At 43.0% G+C, this 17,372-nt stretch overlaps 1 protein-coding gene across 2 annotated transcripts in view; it reads right to left on the reverse strand.

The window, feature by feature from the left end:
• Window positions 1–8,340: 8,340 nt before the first annotated feature.
• Window positions 8,341–17,372, reverse strand: part of LOC111953165 (pyridoxal kinase-like) — a 29,797-nt gene continuing 20,765 nt past the window's right edge. The window contains exons 5-11 of one of the 2 annotated variants that reach the window (XM_023972245.2): window positions 15,365–15,399; window positions 13,993–14,078; window positions 13,072–13,117; window positions 11,293–11,404; window positions 11,023–11,159; window positions 8,675–8,741; window positions 8,341–8,506 (exon numbers count right to left, since the gene is read on the reverse strand). In XM_023972245.2, coding sequence (XP_023828013.1) covers window positions 8,388–8,506; window positions 8,675–8,741; window positions 11,023–11,159; window positions 11,293–11,404; window positions 13,072–13,117; window positions 13,993–14,078; window positions 15,365–15,399 — 602 coding nt within the window. In that variant the 3' untranslated portion in view covers window positions 8,341–8,387. Of the gene's footprint in view, window positions 8,507–8,674; window positions 10,105–11,022; window positions 11,160–11,292; window positions 11,405–13,071; window positions 13,118–13,992; window positions 14,079–15,364; window positions 15,400–17,372 lie in introns of both variants that reach the window. The other variant, XR_011474268.1, reaches the window with a different exon arrangement.

Below are 17,372 nucleotides of genomic sequence, written 5' to 3' on the forward strand. Positions count from 1 at the left end.
ATAGACTGTTTTCTCTGCTACCACATCGCAAGCGGTACCGGAGCACCAAGTCTAGGACCAAAAGGCTCCTTAACAGTTTCTACCCACAAGCCATAAGACTGCTGAACAATTAATTAAATGGCTACCGGACTATTTACATTGACACCCCCCCTCCATTTGTTTTGAACACTGCTGCTACTCGGTGTTTATTATCTATGCATAGTCACTTCACCACTATCTACATGTACAAATTAACTTGACTAACCTGTACCCCCGCACATTGACTCAGTATCGGGACCCCTGTATATAGCCTTGTTATTGTATTGTTAATTTAGTTTATTTGGTAAATATTTTCATAACTCTTCAGGGGGTTAACTGCCTTGCTCAGAGGCAGAACGACAGATTTTTACCTTGTCAGCTCAGGGATTCGATCCAGCAACCTTTCGGTTACTGGCCCAACACTCTAACCACTAGGCTATTTTATATTATGTAAGAACAATGGTGCAACACTAATAAAAATTATATTATTTTATAACAAATGCAGTCTCCCGCATTGGATAACGGTCACTGTCCGCGGTTCTGAAACATCAGTGTGCTGTTGAATTGGCGCCTTTTCCTAGACCATGTTGCTATGTGCATAATAGCGAAGTTAACCAGCATATTGGTGTTGAGAACAACGCGGCGGAGGCAGCAGCGGAGTTAGGAGATGAAAACTGTCTTGTGCAAAACATCACGCCAAGGTAAGCCTACACAAAACAGTCTTTAAGTGTTTCTAAAATCCCTTATGTGGAAAATGAATGGTGGTAAAATTATTGGAACCATTTCCTGTTTGACCGCTAGGTTTTATGGGTATTATGACTCATGCTGTGGTACTCGAAAGAAGCACACAAGTAGCCTACAAAAAAATGTAATTAAATAAAAATACAAAATAACAAAAATCATACAAAAAAACAAATAATATATATATATTTTAAAAGTAGCCTACAAATGCATGATGGCACACCGCCAGTGTAATTGCGCAAAATTGTATGCACTATCATCTGGATGTGTGCAACAAAAGAACATTCAACTTCTACTACCATTTCTGTCAAGCCGTCTACCCATACAGTTTGATGCATATGTTCAATACATCCAATGTACGCACCACACTGAACGTACTACAGCTACCTCTGCAACGCAATGCTGCAAGGCAAACGCAGCGTTCCATTTGAAATTAATGTACTTCTGCTACCAAAATGCAAAACACTGTCAAGTGTGATTGAGGCGTGAGCTCATGAAGTGAACGCTACTGGAGAAGGCCGAAGTTCCAGCCTTGGGGGAAACTCGTTCTACGCTCCAGTCAAGTTGGGCACGCTCCGCTCACATACTGTGGTCACAACTCCCAACCCACGAAGGCTGTCTGTGCCAATACATTATGTCTGAGTCCAGACTGCTACGCCGTGATATGTTAAGTTAGGTGGCATGTTAGCTGGCTACTGCAGTGGTTTTAGCTATCTAGTTAACCAGGGGTGTATTCATTACGAAAACCGTTTATCGTTTAACAACCAAACGGAAACAAAATGAATGAAACGAGGAGGGACCTACCATAATTTGTCCAATAGAAACTCTGGTTTACGTTTTCCGTCTGAGTAAACGTTTTGCAACAGAATCGACGTAAAGATGATTTACACCCCTGCTAACTTGGATAGCATTTTAGCTAGCTAAAGTTACCTGATTTCTGGATCCTGACGACGATTAACGTTACCAAACAGGTCCAACGCGTTGGTTTTCAAATCAACACTGAAACAACATTGGTGTCTTTGCACCCCAGAGCCATAGACGTATTTCTTTTTCAACATAAAGGTTTATCTTTGAGCTAACTAACTTCTAGCTAGCTACATCCTCTGTGAATCATGCAACTTCCTGTCTATCCAACCACAAAATTTGTCCCCCTGGAAACAATGCATAACAATAAAGATTATTTATTATATTTTCAAGATAATCGAGTGACCGCTCTAACAATGGAAATASATGTCCTCAAAGATGGAAGACAGCCGGGAGGTGGCGAGATCAGATGGGACCATTCTAGCCAATGAGAGGCCAGATACGCGTGTGCACAACGATCACAACTCGGATATAACGTTGTTGTTTTTTCTGCCGAAATGCTACGCCGAAATGCTACGCATCCAATTATATCAGTGTATTCGTAACAATCTAACCATTACCAAACTTATGTTGGATCAATTAAGCCTCACGTAGCAAATTCATTGTTTTTTTGTTGACCAAATTCGACTCTCTCCATCGACCTCCTTGGCAGAGAGTAAACACTCTCGCTTTGCCTCTTCCTCTCTGATAACAAGCCAGCATTCACATTATGTCCCCTTTCTCTCCCAACACCTGTGACTGAATTGTAGTGCAGGTAGATATCCCTGTGCCTCTTTTCATCCTGAATATGTTAGGGGTTAATCCTACTGTACCTTGAACTTGTGAATTCCTTCAGATCATACATACTTTTTTTCCAGTTCAGTCAAGGGTGACCACAGAGTTATGTAAATTTATTGGTTTCCATGGCAACATTTTCAGATTTTAAATGTTCTCCACAAGCTGTCTATGCGTTTTGTGTCTTATAATAGCTGAGGTATACACTCATGAAACATTTATAATCATTAATTGYCAGCCCCATGCAGTGAGAGGGGATGCAGCTTTCAGCAAAGAGTATTACATTTACATTTACTTCATTTAGCAGACGCTCTTATCCAGAGCGACTTACAAATTGGTGKATTCACCTTATGATATCCAGTGGAACAACCACTTTACAATAGTGCATCTGACCCTCCAGAAAGTAGGTGTATAAGCAATGCTTGACTTGGGCAGGACCTCACCGGAGCAAAGGAGCTCACCTGCTTGAGCTCCTGTTCCTCTTATATAATATTAGCTCAAAAGTATTGTGGAGCTCCTGCACCAGTACCGGCACCCAAAATGAGTACCGGCACCTATTTAAGCCCAAGTCAAGCACTGGCTATAGGTTTCCTCTTAGGTATTCTAACTCTGTGCAAACTGGTATGGTGATCATTCATTGACCATGCCATACAGATATACATAATACGGTTTTCGGCAAGCACCCTACCAGTGTCATGTTCATGAATTCAATGAAATTGTCAACCTTTGTTTGTCTGCTGTATTGGAGGAAACTAGTATTCATATTAGTTGCTTGTAGTAAAGTGTCCCGTGATAGGCATGCATTGACTTACGTACATGACAAGCATTGTATGGGATATGTTACCAGGAAAGATAGTTACCCGACATTGCAGGTAGATATTGAATGTACAAAAAGCAAACACCTGTCTATTTCAAATATCTATATTTTTGCATGTAATTTTTATATGCCACATTTTTTACGTACTTTCAGTTTCAGCCAACTATGGGCTTCCATGACCGGCCCCTTCCTTTGGCAGTGTGTTAATACTCATTTACTTAAAGAAAAAAAGCAGGTGGATATAATATAATCATTACTTTATTTTTATTGCATCATAACATACATATTATATATTATAAATGTGGATTTGTACACTACAATCTTCATTGTAACATGTTATAAAATATTCAGGCTCAAAAAACGAAGCACTAAAAACTTTACCAAACAGTTAATACATTTCATTGTTTGCCCATTGAGAAAAGAAAATGTAAAAAGAAAATCTTCAACATAAGAACAAAACAAAAGAAGAGCCAAGCATAGACTGGTCACTGTTAAAACCACTAAGGGACAGATACAGTTACAAAGGCAGGGGGTAGTAGGGGGCACTCAGTTGCGCTTAATGCTGCATTCGTCACCAAGTGAGAAGTGGGAATTTACCACATACAACTGGGAAAAATCCACTTGAACGGCCCTACAACTGGTAATTACTTGTGGGAAACTTGTCCACCATCCTGAGCTCCTCTTTCTCCTACATGCTGACATCATCTACTAAGGATATAAACTCGAAAATAGCATTTCCGGCAGTTAAATGCAACAAAACATTATTTATAAAAAATCTATTAATATGGTTTTTGAACACTATCATTTGTTTACAAGCGTGACAGCTATACTTTTAGTTTATGGTTTTCGCAGCTTGTTGGCCATTAGTCAATCAGCATTTCTCGACGAGTTCAAAGCAGGAAATTGCAACCAACTAGTTTTTACGACTTCACAACTTGTAAATTCCCACCTCCCACTTGGTCACGAATGCTGCATTAGTCAAAGATCTCCCTTTCTGTACTGACATCATGGTTAATATTCTAGTGTTGCCTACTGTTTCTTGTATACACATGGCAAGAGTACATGTTATGATACTTTGCCAAAGGGACTATTTTAGGATAGAGTCAACACTACAGCAAACACAGTGGTCCAAACAAAGAAACATCTTTTATTCATTTTTTATATTTATTTAACCTTTATTTAATTAGGCACTACCTTGAATCAGATGGGCCATTCCAAAATCTCTTCTTCCCTAATATTCAGCCAATAGCACGTGCAGTAGTGGTGAAACAAAAACAAAATGGGTTAAGGATGATTGTTGACATGTAATGCCCTACATGGGCATTTTTTCTAGACCAAGACACAAAATGTTGTACACCATTACATGTCAACAATCATCCTTAACCCATTTTGTTTTTGTTTCACCACTACTGCACATGCTCTTCGCTGAATGTTAGGGAAGAAGATACTTCGGAATGTCCCATCTGATTCAAGGCAGTGCCCTCAAATATGTTTCAGAAATTGGCCATATCTTTAGCACAGATTCATGATCCACAGTACATACATATTCTACTGACCACGACATATTTATACATATACTATATATATATATATATAAATAACATATAGTTTGTAATCCACTGTGAACTATCCCACTACGTTTCCCCCAGGGAATGTGCTAAAACATTGCTGCAACAACAGTCAATATGTTCAAACTGTTTCCATGGTTTCCCACAGAATACTGGGGGAGCTGAAGATTTGGTTATGTGACCAGACTCCATTTTCCAAGGCAACCCACTTCAGACCAACATATATATCTTGCCAGAAGACACAGACAGCCTCGACCATCCAACTCCCCAAAGCTCCTACTCAAAGTACACACTCGGACCACTCAATGGCAGTTTTAGGTGCTTCAGTTTTGGAGTTCAATGACCACATACAGTATTTGGGTTCAAAAGCTGGCACAGCCAACAAACCTCACCACCACTGACTTAGTCAGCAGCTGGGCTATTCCTACGAGAGCACCGGAAAGGCTAGTTTCTGGATGATAAGTCATTGCTTCTCTTTTTAATTTTGTTTTAAACTAGTTTCCCCCCACCCCACCCCACCCCACGCCCTCCCCTAAAACCCCATTACAGGAAATATACACTTACATACATGTACATACTCTCACACACACACGCAAACACACAAATGTACAGTAACGCACAGTTGGAACATAGATTAAACAGTTCACTGGTTTCATGAAAAGCTGAGGAGTAAGTACATGTCAGTCAGAGCAGAACTAACCCCTGATTGGTCCTGCACACGGACACCCCCCCTGTCTGATGAGAAATGGTTGGTTCCTCAACTTTGAGTCCCTGTAACATAGCATCTTCAGAAAGATCAAATCGGCTTTCTCCACATTGTTAATTTTTCAGAACAGAGGGTAAGATATGGAGAATTCCCCATAAAGCAGGGGCAGACAGAAAACTTACAGCAAGTTGGCTAAATAACAGGATTCATATTAACTTTATTGCAATTTCATGTCTGTATCAGGAAACAGCCAGTTCAGCACTCTAACATAATTTGATTTCACAAGTTTGGCACAGACAGAGAAACCATATCAATATTATATCTGCCCAAGATATGTAAATATACAAATACATAAAAAAATATATGAATGTTTTGCACGTATAAAATGAACAGTGTAGATTATCCTTGCTAGTCCTTGCAACCAATTAAGACCAAAATAAAAGACATACGCATGGTAATTCCAATAACATTGAAATTTGAACACACAAGGATCATATCAACAAATGTTGAAATGATAGATCTCCAGCATTTCACACATTGTAAATAACAAACACACAAAAACATACAACCACAAAGTTAGTGACGTGCTTACAATGATCATACACTGATCATGATCTAAGCACCGAACATGGACAATTGATTTAAGAATCAACATACCCAAAACCATTGTCCTGTTGTGACATATGAGGTAAAACGTTTCTAAATCACCACTCCTCCACTGAGATAAGTGCCCCAGGTTCTATCCTATCCCTGTTCAGTATTCTTCCCTCAGCTGTGCATGTATTTCACAAGGCTTGATTGATTGACAGATTGTTGGTTGGTTGATTTTTGCAGGCCAGATATTAGAGGTCGACCGATTAATCGGCATGGCCGATTAATTAAGGCCGATTTCAAGTTTTCATAACAATCGGTAATCGTCATTTTTGGACATCGTTTATGGCCAATTACATTGCACTCCACGAGGAAACTGCGTGGCAGGCTGACCACCTGTTACGCGAGTGCAGCAAGGAGCCAAGGTAAGTTGCTAGCTAGCATTAAACTTATGTTATAAAAAACAATTAATCTTAACATAATCACTAGTTAACTACACATGGTTGATGATATTACTAGTTTAACTAGCTTGTCCTGCGTTGCAAATAATCAATGCGGTGCCTGTGAATTTATCATCGAATCACAGCCTACTTCGCCAAACAGGTGATGATTTAACAAYCGCATTCGCGAAAAAAGCACTATCGTTGCACCAATGTACCTAACCATAAACATCAATGCCTTTCTTAAAATCAATACACAAGTATATTTTTTAAAACCTGCATATTTAGTTGAAAGAAATTCATGTTAGCAGGCAATATTAACAAGGGAAATTGTCAAAGTGTCACTTCTCTTGCGTTCTGTGCAAGCAGAGCCAACATAACATTGAAGTTTGTGCAATGTAACAGCAATATTTAGATTTATGGATGCCACCCGTTCGATAAAATACAGAACGGTTCCGTATTTCACTGAAAGAATAAACGTTTTGTTTTCGAAATGATAGTTTCCGGATTTGACCATATTAATGACCTAAGGCTCATATTCCTGTGTGTTTATTATATTATAATTAAGTCTATGATTTGATATTTGATAGAGCAGTCTGACTGAGCGGTGGTAGGCAGCAGCAGGCTCGTAAGCATTTACTCAAACAGCACTTTCCTGCGTTTTCCAGCAGCTCTTCGCAATGCTTGAAGCACAGTGCTCTTTATGACTTCAAGCCTATCAATTCCCGAGATTAGGCTGGCAATACTATAGTGCCTATAAGAACATCCAATAGTCAAAGGTATATGAAATACAAATAGCCCTATAATTCCTATAATAACTACAACCTAAAACTTCTTAACTTGGAATATTGAAGACTCATGTTAAAAGGAACCACCAGCTTTCATATGTTCTCATGTTCTGAATAAGGAACTTAAACGTAAGCTTTTTACATGGCACATATTGCACTTTTACTTTCTTCTCCAACACTGTGTTTTTGCATTATTTAAACCAAATTGAACATGTTTCATTATTTATTTGAGACTAAATTTATTTTTATTTATGTATTATATTAAGTTAAAATAAAAGTGTTCATTCAGTATTGTTGTAATTGTCCTTATTACAAAAATATATCTAAAAATCGTCCGATTAATCGGTATCGGCTTTTTTTGGTCCTACAATAATTGGTATCGGCGTTGAAAAATCATAATCGATCGACCTCTACCAGATATAACCTCGGCCTTAGCTAGCCTGGGCCACCACATTGCCACCGTAGTTAGCTAGTGCTGCAACTCCAATAGGCCTAAACCCTGTGATGCTTGGCCTTGGAATAGTCTAGGCCTGGGCTGGGCTGTGAAGCTGTGTGTGCAGGACAAACCAAAAGGTTAGGCGAGCTCATAGAGGGAGTGGGAGAGATGAAGAGAGACCGAGAGAGACCAGGTTGTCAAAGGGAGGTGCGTGAGGTGCAGTAGCCCCCACCCCGGCCCACTCAGGTCTTCCCCTCCTCTGCTCACCCCCCAGTCTATCCATCCATACCCTGCTAAGTCTCCTCATATGGAAATGTTGTGCTCTGTAAGAGATTTCTAAGGCAATGTCACATTACAGATCAAAATGTACAACACCTATACATTGTGCGGTTGTGGCGCGGGGGGGGTGGTGGGAGATGGGGGGTGGAGTCTTTATAGGGTTAGGACAGTAGCCTCCATCACGATGGCGGGGTCCTCAATGTCCGCTTTGCTCTGAACCATTCTCAGCTCCAGTTGAGGCGGGCTGGGTTTTCGGCCAGGCCCTGCTAACTCTGAAAGAGAGAAAGNAAAATGTACAACACCTATACATTGTGCGGTTGTGGCGCGGGTGGAGGGGTGGGTGGGGGGGATGGGGTGTGGGGGCTCTATAGGGTTAGGACAGTAGCCTCCATCACGATGGCGGGGTCCTCAATGTCCGCTTTGCTCTGAACCATTCTCAGCTCCAGTTGAGGCGGGCTGGGTTTTCGGCCAGGCCCTGCTAACTCTGAAAGAGAGAAAGTTGGAGGGGGGGAAAAGAGGAGAGAGAATAACCCAGAGAAAGAGAAAAACAAAGACAGAAGGAGCAAATGAACGCTCAAGCATCTTAAACACAAGCACATATACACACAAACACTTCTTACAGCGAGTAAAATGATGCTTGATTTTGTCTTACCGTGAGCATAGGAGATGGTCCTCTTGATAACGTGATGCATGACTGAGAAAGTCTTCTCACATGCAGTCTAACAGAGAGAGAGAGAGAGAGAGAGAGAGAGAGAGAGACTTGTTTGTCAAAGCAATGTTGAAACTTTCAAAGGAAATTAAGCTGCCATCCTGATCCTTCTTTTACAATTGCAGTTTTAAAATCCTAGGACTGAGCACCCCGTCGGTGGTCCAGACGATATTTGAAATGTTGGTAAGAGCACCAGCATACCACAGCTATCAAGTTACCTTGAGAATTTTTAGGGAAAGTTCGAATGGTGGGAACGTAGCTGACTGATTGATATCACTATTAAGTATGATGCTGACAGTATCAGTGGTGAGCTTCAGCTATACAAGAGAGCGCTATAAAACCTAGACGGTGCACCTCCAATCTATTCTACTGATTGCTTCTGTGACAGCATGGGCAGCGCCATGGAGGGCCATTACTATCACACTCCGGGGTGAAGTTTCCCCTAGATCTCGGATCATCTTCCCCTTCCCCAATCTTCACCATTAGTGGGGGAAATGCAAAACTGACTCAAGATCAGCATGTAGGGCAGTGGTCACCAACCGGTCGATCGCGATTGGATCATCTCCAAGCCATTCCTACTCGATCACCAAAACATTTCTGTAAAAAACGAATGATAAAGCCTTGCGTTCCTCTTTTTTTTATTTGTTTCATGCTGTTGGGGTAGGTGCACTTGATTCAGCAGCCCTAGCGCCAGGAAGGCAAAGTGTAACCATTTTGAACAATTTCATGTGTCTGAAGGTAGAACTCTGCCTACCCGGCAGGCCCAGAGACACATCAAGTGCACCTATAGGTCTACCGCTAGCCAATCACATAGCTCAGATCACAGTGTCTACAGTTTCCTTGCACCATAGACTGTAAAAAGAAGCCTCGAACGCACAGCAAAGTTGGTAATGTGAGATTTCWAAACTTTTAAAACCCTGACTAGAGAGCGACTCAACAAATACAGCAAAGTGTTGATGTTTTTATGAGTAAGTTCCTGTTTAAGTTGTTATTCAGCACTGTCAACACTTTGTTCAACAGTTTTATAAGTCATACAACGTGCGTTCTCCCGACTTCCCTACAACCAGCACTGCAGCTGCATTGAATGGGTATAGCAAAGTGTTTCGATAAGCTTGCATTGTTAGTATTAGGGGCCTGTGTCTTTTTTAATATCAAAGAATATTTCACTTCTCTGGTCATTGGAGTAACAACATGAATTGGTGCATAAGGCAGAAATAATGCAGTGTGACTTAAGTTTTGCCATCAGCTGGAAGACTGTCCCCTTTTCCGAGCTGAGGGAGAGAGAGAGAGGGATGGTGAGTGGGGTAAGAGGCAGTCGCAACGCTGCTCCCTCCCTCCCCTCTCAGATTGACCATCAGACGCAGGCCATCAGTCTAGTAAAAAAAAAAAGAAGCAAATTATTATGCTCACTCAGCTGTGCCTCACAAGGACTATAACAAATGATCTATTACCAGTGTGATCATATACCAAACTGTCATGCCCTGATCTGTTTCACCTGTCCTTGTGATTGTCTCCACCCGCCTCCAGGTGTCGCCCGTTTCACCATTATCCCCTGTGTATTTATACCTGTGTTCTCTGTTTGTCTGTTGCCAGTTCGTCTTGTTATGTCAAGCTTACCAGCGTTCGTCCTGTCAGCGCCTGTCTTTMCTCAGCCTCTCTTTTTCTCGTCTTCCTGGTTTTTGACCCTGGCCTGTCCTGACCCTGTAACCGCCCGCCTGATCACCCTGCCCGTCCCTGAGCCTGCCTGCCGTCCTGTACCTTTACTCCACATCTGGATTACTGAACTCTGCCTGAGCCTGTCTGCCGTCCTGAACCTTTGCTCCTACTCTGGATTATCGACCCCTGCCTGCCTTGACCTGTCGTTTCCCTGCCCCTGTGGTTACATTAAACATTGCTACCGGTACTTCACACAGTCTGCACTTGGGTCTTACCTTCGTACCTGATACCAAACATTTTGAAACAATTTCAAAATGGTCTGAGAAGAACAACTTTGGCAGGGCAATTCAAGCGTAGCCAATATGCAGTGATACTATATTGGGCCTGTAGCCTACTGCACAAACCTCATTGCTACAGAACTGTTTTTAATTGGTTAATGTTGCATAGGCTTACGTTTTTTAAAGTCATGTTTAAAAAACAATCTGAGCAGTAGATCTCGACTTGCATTTTGACTCAGAAATGGTTGGTGACCAATGGTCTAGGGGCAACTTCACCTCATACCTTACAATCAGTCTTTTGTGTCAAATGAGTCCTCTAGGTTTTTTTTATAACTGGCTTTAGTATACACTGCAGACCTTGAGGTCGTTGGGGTAGTGGTGAGTCCAGGCCAGCAGCATCGCAGCAAACAGGTCCCCTGTCCCCACAAACACAGCGTCCACCTTGGGGATCTCCATACGGACCCTCTGGGTGGACTTGGTACCATCAGGCATCACTGGAGATGCAAGAAGAGGAAATGTTACACCAATGACCAATGATTCACAGATGGGACATAAAACCATGACAGTTACATCAATTACTCATTGCATTGTTAGTTTGCCAACTCTTTACCACACACATACACTTACACGTCCTCTGGCTGCCCAGGGACACAAGGAAGCGGTCACCCAGACGCGAGGGCAGGTCAGAGCTGGTGATGACCACCGTGTCAGGACCCATCTTATGGAGCAGGTCCATCACCTGGGGAAGGAGGCAGCAGCCAGGGGAAAAGGGTCAAAGGTCAACTCTCTGCTACATCTAATGGTGCCACGTCCCTATTCAAATACTTAGAAAATGCACCCTTCTGTGCAGAGCCATGGTTGAGCTGGTAACACCCAGCACATATTCATGCCTCCCAGCAGATACAGGGCTTCAATCCCCGTCTCCACCATTCTTGGGAATACAGATATGCATCTGTTGGTCACAGATACCTTAAAAAAAAGGTAGGGGCATGGATCGGAAAACCAGTCAGTATCTGGTGACCACCATTTGCCTCATGCAGCGCGACACATCTCCTTCGCATAGAGTTGATCAGGCTGTTTATTGTGTGGCCTGTGGAACGTTGTCCCACTCCTCTTCAATGGCTGTGTGAAGATGCAAGATATTGGCGGGAACTGGAACACGCTGTCGTACACATAGATCCAGATCATCCCAAACATGCTCAACAGGTGACATGTCTGGTGAGTATGCAGGCCATGGAAGAACTGGGAAATTTTCAGCTTCCAGGAGTTGTGTACAGATCCTTGCGACATGGGGCTGTGTATTATCACGCTGAAACATGAGGTGATGGCGGCAGATGAATGGCACGACAATGGCACGTCACAGTATCTCTGTGCATTGAAATTACCATCAATAAAATGCAATTGTGTTCGATGTCCATAGCTTATGCCTGCTCATACCATAACCCCACCGCCACCATGGGGCACTCTGTTCACAATGTTGACTTCAGCAAACTGCTCGCCCACACGACGCCATATACACTGTTTGCTATCTGCCCGGTACAGATGAAACCGGGATTCATCCATGAAAAGCACTCTTCTCCAGTGTGCCAGTGGCCATCGAAGGTGAGCATTTGCCCACTGAGGTCAGTTACGACGCCGAACTGCAGTCAGGTCAACACCCTGGTGAGGATGACGAGCACACAGATGAGCTTCCCTGAGACGGTTTCTGACAGTTTCTCTTCAGTTGTGCAAACCCAGTTTTATCAGCTGTCCGGGGGGCTGGTCTCAGACGATACCGCAGGTGAAGAAGCTGGATGTGGAGGTTCTGGACTGGTGTGATTACACGTGGTCTGCGGTTGTGAGGCCGGTTGGACAAACTGCCAAATTCTCTAAAACAACGTTGGAGGCGGCTTATGGTAGAGAAATTAACATTCAATTATCTGGCAACATCTCTGGTCGACATTCCTGCAGTCAGCATGCTAATTGTACACTTGCTCAAAACTTGAGACATTTGCGTCATTGTGTTGTGTGACAAAAATTCACATTTTAGAGTGGCCTTTCATTGTCCCCAGCACAAGGTGTACATGTGTAATGATCATGCTGTTTAATTAGCTTCTTGATATGCCACACCTGTCAGGTGTGTTCTGTGTAATAAAGCAAAAAAAWAWAWATATTTTTGTTTTAAATACACCTTTCATTTCTTTTTGCCTTGAGGAAATCACAGCTGTCATGGAAGGCTTGGTGAAAACAATGGGGTGGATGCCATCTGCTTACTTACATATCAGTGAATACCTCAAGGAAGGAAGAATCCATTTTTATTGGTGTTCAAACATGGCCCATGGATTATGTACAAGGTTCGACATGACTTGATGACAACTTTGCAACATAAATATATCTGTTGCATGTTCTATGGTGTCTAAGACTCACCTCCACTGCATCTTTCTCTGTGCTAATGTTCTTCCCTGTCAGGAGCCTGGAGGACAAACATGGGCACATTAATAAGGTCACACACACACACACACAAACAGGCCCACGGTAATTTAACCTTGACACCAGAGGAGGCTGGTGGGAGGAGCTATAGGAGGACAGGCACATTGTAATGGCTGGAATGGAATAAATGGAACGGTATCAAACACATCTGTTCTATTCATAACATTCCAGTCATTAGAATGAGCCCGTCCTCCTATAGCTCCCCCCACCAGCCTCCTCTGCTTGACACTAACACCACATTCATTGTAAACAGCAACCAACAAAGAGTCTAAGGAAGAGTCTGTTTAGTGTTCTTCTATAGTGTTTTAGTGCCATAGTGAGAGACAGTGAGCAACATTTACGCTATCATCTCCAAGTTAAACGACTGAGGCTATCATTAGGCTGTGGAAACACTTCAGACACAATGGAGAGAATATTATTCATCATCTGTAATTCCATGGGTATCCACCAGAGAGACCCTGTGCACCACTAACCAACACAAACCAGGAACAATGATGGAGGAATACAGACAAAAAGACAAGCAGACAAACACAGAAAGGAGTGACTGGGTATCAAGAACCATCAACTCAGTGTAGCAGCCATCTTACTGACATGCTACACACCATATGTATCTGTATATCATTTGATAGGATATTGAGTAAAATGACATCAATGTAGCTGATTAGGATGTGCATGAGGCTTCGTGATAGTGATAGATACGATACAGTCCCTGTGGTGATTTAACTCTCCGTCTCTCACACACACACACACACACACACACACACACACACACACACACACACACAGCAGCCATATAGGTTCACTATNACACACACACACACACACACACAGCAGCCATATAGGTTCACTATTACTCACTCTGCTTCAAACTGATTGGGTGTGATGATGTCGGCCACTGGCACTACCTTGTTCTTGTAGACCGGGTGCAGGTTCTCAGGAACGTACTGGAGACAGGAAGAAACACATCAGTACCGGTGAACAGGCACACACACTCGCGCACACACACACGCAAGCACACACACAGGGTGCATCTCAATCACCTGAAGTGTCTGCCTCTCCTCATCAGCCCTTATTTATCTACACCGAGCTGAAATTGCTGCCTAGCTCAGAGCAGAGCAGACGAAGAAAAGGGGACGAGGAAAGGAAGCAACTTTAGACTCCTGAGATGCATAACAAGGGAAGGATGGATGCATTGAGCCAATCAGAATGATGAGCACATCTTGTCCAAACAAACAAGTATACACACCATTTTTCTCAATGTCACTATATACATCAACAAACATTATGCATGTATGCCCTTGTGCTCTCTCTACCTATCAAACACACACAAACACTAGTGTACGCACACACACACGCACACACTGTAACACGTACGCATGCACGCACAATGAGTCACAATCGAGCAAATTATTCCGCATTATTCTCTCCGTACAAACAGCGAGGGCAGCTCGGCTCATGTTAATTTCATCTGTCACTGTGAAATGAGATGTGGTCTAACCTTCCCAATCCACCCTCCGCAACACACACACACACGTCACACACACACCCACACCTTGATGCAACAATGACATAATGTCGACTGATCCCTGATGCTCAGCCCATGAAGGTAAAGAAGAGATTCCAGTATGAGAGGGGGAGCGAGATAGAGGGAGAGAGACAGGAACAGGAAGAGACAGACAGAGAAAGGACAAGGGACAGCAGAAAGTGAAAGTGGGTCTCTAAGGCCACGGCCACATTGCGACTTTGTGTCTGAAAAATTTGCCAGTGGTTTTTCAACGGACAACGGAGATCATTATCCATCACAAAATGCTCAACATGCCTTTTTACATATGCAGCTCATCCAAAAAGAGTTGTCTTGAACAGACAATTGATGAATGCACATAAGATTTCCGTTTATGTGTCTCAGTGTGGCTGCGGTCTTAGGCTTAACTCATTGGTCAGGTAAAGCTGAAGGTCAGCGTTGCATCATTGAATGAGATTGAGCAGGAGTAGTGACGTCACTTACTAGTACCATCTGATCCCTCATTAAACGCACAGTACTCTCTGGTGGCCTGGATTGTGTAGGATACATACCTACCACTGTCAGTGTGGGTTCAAATCCGACCCACTCTCTATGATGAACTCTTCCAATGAACTCTTTCCCACTATTATCTTTTCATGATCTTTTCTGCTCTGTTCAATAAAACATACAAAATACAGGCAGCGTAAGACAAAAACACAAAGTACTCACCATGGAGCCATGGTCCCCCAGCACCGGGTCACACACTAAAAAGGCAAACGAGAACACACTCAATCTCTAACACAGATCTCAGTTTTACAGACATTACAGATGTTTTATATCGAAGCCAAGATGTCTTCTGATTAGGTTCATCATCAGCTAATTACATCAAACACCTGGGTCGTATTCACTAGACACCAAACAGAAGATAATGGGACGAAATGGGGATGGACTACACAAACAAAGAAATTCTTGTTTTCATTTTCCGTTGCAAAATGTTTTGCTATGTTGTACACTAATGAATACGACACTGCCCTCAGAACAGACTGTAAACATGTGCTTACAGCAGTTTTATTCATCCTGCTACTACATGTTGTTCAGCTAATTTACTTGGAAATGCATGGGCGTTATTAAATTATGTCAACTTTAATCTTAGTTTGCAGCTTAATTGAGAATTATTTACTTGGGACTCGCTGATACAGATACAACTGTCCTGTCAGCACTTTTTCTAAACGCATTAAGGGCTTAAGGCGTCCGCATACTTAGGTTCAGAATTWAAAAAAATAGACTTGAAATTGAGTTCAGGTGCATCCTGTTTCATCTTTGAGATGTTTCTACAACTTGATTGGAGTTCACCTGTGGTAAATTCAATTGATTGGACATGATTTGGGATGGCACACACCTGTCGATATAAGGTCCCAGAAGTTTGGAAGACTTCCTAGAGCTGGCCGCCCGGCCAGACCGAGTAATCGGGGGAGAAGGGCCTTGGTCAGGTAGGTGACCAAGAACCAAATGGTTCCTCTGTGGAGATGGGAGAACCTTCCAGAAGGACAACCATCTCTATAGCACTCCACCAATCAGGCATTTTTGGTAGAGTGGCCAGACGGAAACCACTCCTCAGTAAAAGGCACATGACAGCCTGCTTGGAGTTTGCTAAAAGGCACCTAAAGGACTCTCAAACCATGAGATGAAACCAATATTAATCTCTTTGGCCTGAATGCCAAGCGTTACGTTTGGAGGAAACCTGGTACCATCCCTACGGTGAACCATGGTGGTGGCAGCATCATGCTGTGGGGATGTTTTTCAGTGGCAGGGACTGGGAGACTAGGCAGGATCAAAGGAAAGATGAATGGAGCAAAATACAGAGAGATCCTTGATAAGGATCTGCAGAGAAGAATGGGAGACACTCCCCAAATACAGGTGTACCAGGCTTATAGCATCATACCCAAGAAAACTGTAGGCTGTAATGGCTGCAAAAGGTGTTTCAACAAAGTACTGAGTAAAGGGTCTGAATACAGTTGAAGTCGGAAGTTTACATACACCTTAGCCAAATACATTTAAACTCAGTTTTCACAATTCCTGACATTTAATCCAAGTAAAAATTCCCTGTCTTAGGTCAGTTAGGATCACCACTTTATTTTTTATTTAATTTTTTGTATTTAATTTTTTTACATTTTATCCCCTTTTCTCCCCAATTTTCGTGGTATCCAATCGCTAGTAATTACTATCTTGTCTCATCGCTACAACTCCCGTACGGGCTCGGGAGAGACGAAGGTCGAAAGTCCTCCGAAGCACAACCCAACCAAGCCGCACTGCTTCTTAACACAGCGCGCCTCCAACCCGGAAGCCAGCCGCACCAATGTGTCGGAGGAAACACCGTGCACCTGGCCCCCTTGGTTAGCGCGCACTGCGCCCGGCCCGCCACAGGAGTCGCTGGAGCGCGATGAGACAAGGATATCCCTACTGGCCAAACCCTCCCTAACCCGGACGACGCTAAGCCAATTGTGCGTCGCCCCACGGACCTCCCGGTCGCGGCCGGCTGCGACAGAGCCTGGGCGCGAACCCAGACTCTGGTGGCGCAGCATAGCACTGCGATGCAGTGCTCTAGACCACTGCGCCACCCGGGAGGCCTCCACCACTTTATTTTAAGAATGTGAAATGTCAGAATAATAGTAGAGGCAATTATTTATTTCAGCCTTTATTTCTTTCATTACATTCCCAGTGGGTCAGAAGTTAGCAT

This window comes from Salvelinus sp. IW2-2015, linkage group LG27 (genome assembly GCF_002910315.2).
Source record: "Salvelinus sp. IW2-2015 linkage group LG27, ASM291031v2, whole genome shotgun sequence".
Classification (NCBI taxonomy): Eukaryota; Metazoa; Chordata; class Actinopteri; order Salmoniformes; family Salmonidae; genus Salvelinus; species Salvelinus sp. IW2-2015.